This window comes from Austrofundulus limnaeus, unplaced genomic scaffold, assembly GCF_001266775.1.
Source record: "Austrofundulus limnaeus strain Quisiro unplaced genomic scaffold, Austrofundulus_limnaeus-1.0 Scaffold673, whole genome shotgun sequence".
In the NCBI taxonomy this organism is placed as follows: Eukaryota; Metazoa; Chordata; class Actinopteri; order Cyprinodontiformes; family Rivulidae; genus Austrofundulus; species Austrofundulus limnaeus.
In genome coordinates this window covers 239,980-242,333 of record NW_013953075.1, presented here as the reverse complement: position 1 = coordinate 242,333, position 2,354 = coordinate 239,980, and the positions used below count along the sequence as shown (strand labels likewise).

The 2,354-nt window shown below is 40.7% G+C and overlaps 1 protein-coding gene across 1 annotated transcript in view; it reads right to left on the bottom strand.

The window, feature by feature from the left end:
• The window catches only part of galnt14 (UDP-N-acetyl-alpha-D-galactosamine:polypeptide N-acetylgalactosaminyltransferase 14 (GalNAc-T14)), a gene marked incomplete at both ends in the record, with an annotated part of 185,192 nt that overhangs the window by 50,883 nt on the left and 131,955 nt on the right, over positions 1-2,354 (bottom strand). Inside the window, 1 exon segment of the mRNA XM_014027694.1 lies at positions 1,889-1,987. Coding sequence (XP_013883148.1) covers positions 1,889-1,987 — 99 coding nt within the window.

The window sequence follows — 2,354 nt, the reverse complement described above, 5'->3', positions numbered from 1 at the left end:
AACGCAAAAGTATTGCGAGGGAACGAAAAAGAAAAAAAAAAACAATATCCCCTCGTGGGCTCTGTATCTAGAAGCAGTACAGACACAAAAGTAAGTTTAAAAACATGAAAAAAGTTAATTTTTGCACAATAGGTGCCCTTTAAGTTGAGACTCGAGTTTGACACGTGTGTGTTATATAAATAAACTGACCCTGACATTAATGTGCAGAACCTCAGAGGGATTTCTAACCAGGACAGGTCTTTTAATCTTTACATTTAAAACAGAACCAGGACTCGGCTCCTAATCTGAAACCTGATTCACCTCAGCTGAGTCCTGTGGATGAGGAAGAGCTCAGTCCGKACCTCCTCATGTCTGAGGCTGAAGCCGATCGAGCCTTAATGTGGTGGAGGGTTTGAGTTCCTGCATGATTCTGGAGGATGTTGGCCTCAGGGTGAGGGGTCAGGCTGAACCATTTCAAGTTTTGAATAGGAAACCTCGTACGGAATAGATTCAAAAAGTACCTGGTAGTCAGGTTTTGGTTTCTCCAACTTCCTCCTCTGAGCCAAACATGAACTCACAGCAGCGATAAAAGTCAGCCAGAATTGGTTCATGCTGAATTTTACAACTTACAAGTTCTAACAGCGCTTTAGTTAACCCTTCCATTTATGATATGTTTCGGATCAACAATTAAAAATATCAAAACCTTGATTTCTTTACCAAAAGACTAATTGTATTTTTAAACAAAGAATCATTGATCCATTTATCTCCATGGTTGTCAGAAGTGGCAACTTTGATTTTAAGTTCAAACAGCTTCTCTGCTAAATCAATTTTGTTGAAGGGAAAGTAAATTTAACACTAATGAAAATGTCAAATATTGCACAAATGAGTGTTTCTGAAACAGAATCAGTTCTCGTCTTCAGACGTTTGAACGTCGAGCAGAACGAGCAGCCTGAGAGCATCGAGAGCTCCCCGGTGAGAGAAAAATGCTCCAAATTCACTAAATAAAAATAAAAGGCAGCTAAACTACTTCCAGCTCCAAGTCACTGCTGACAACCACACACACACACACACACACACACACACACACACACTCACGCAGAGCGAGGCAGAGCCAACGGGAGAACAGAGGCCCAGAGAGACAGATTGTCTTTTAATTGGTTGAAAACTGCAGAGCTTTGAGAATAGCTGAGGGGGAGGACAGACACACACACACACACACAGCAAACACACACACACACACAGCAAACACACAATGTCCTCTGTGATAGTAAGGAGACGTAGTCGGTCCCTGCTGACCGAGCAGCATAATGAGCTGAACTCCAGCCAGCTCACAGAGCGCTCGTCAGGACGGTGTCTGTTGGTCTGAGTGCCGGTTGGTAACCTGCTGATACTATCAAAATAAAATACAAGCCTGGCTCAAAGGTTCTGGGTCAGGCTCACGTATGGAAAAAAAAGCACACGTGTTTGGTTCTGCTGCTGCATCACAAAACAAATGTTCGACTGATACAGATTACCAAAGCTCGAAACACATAGAAATGCTGAGTCATCATATTTCACTGCTGATTAAAACAATAAAAGTAACATTCCTTGAAGAAATGCTTTTTGTTTTCCAGGTGTGTAATTATGAAATCTGCACTCAGTGTGAACAAAGGGTTTAACTGAATTCGCTAAAAACAAACGATCAAGTCACATGATTGGCCGGTACTAATCTGGTAATAGTCTGTAGAAATGGTGAAATTGGACAAGTTTTGAAAGCTAAAGAACTGTGTAGAATAAATATCAGGGATGAAGAAGAGAAGTGAATCTAAACGTAAAAGACAGAATCTAAAACAGAACAGAATGACCTAAATGTTAGAATTTGTTGCCATTAACTGATGTGAGCAGATTAAAAACTAAGTCCAGATGTCACCTTTTGATTGTGCGAAGCAGCGTGGACCTGGCCTCGTTGTGGAAGGTGATGATGATGGATGTCAAAGGAAGATCAGAGTCGTAGTGAAGAGTCGTGCACCTGCCAAACAAGAGCATAAAAAAAGAAGAAATGAGATTTATTCATCCTGTGAGGACAAAGAGCTGCAGTGGTAAAAAAAAGTGAGAAAATATGTAAAATTTGCAAATTATTTGTGTTTAACAAACATAATGAGACATGATGCTGCAAATTAATGCTGTTTAGAGTGGGATGAAACTAGACAGAACAAACCTTATATAGTAGAGATTGATACTTCACACGTTTTTCTTTCTGCATACCCAACCCTAAAACTGACACTACATACCCGACCCTAAAACTGACACTACATACCCGACCCTAAAACTGACACTACATACCCGACCCTAAAACTGACACTACATACCCGACCATAAACCTGACACTACATACC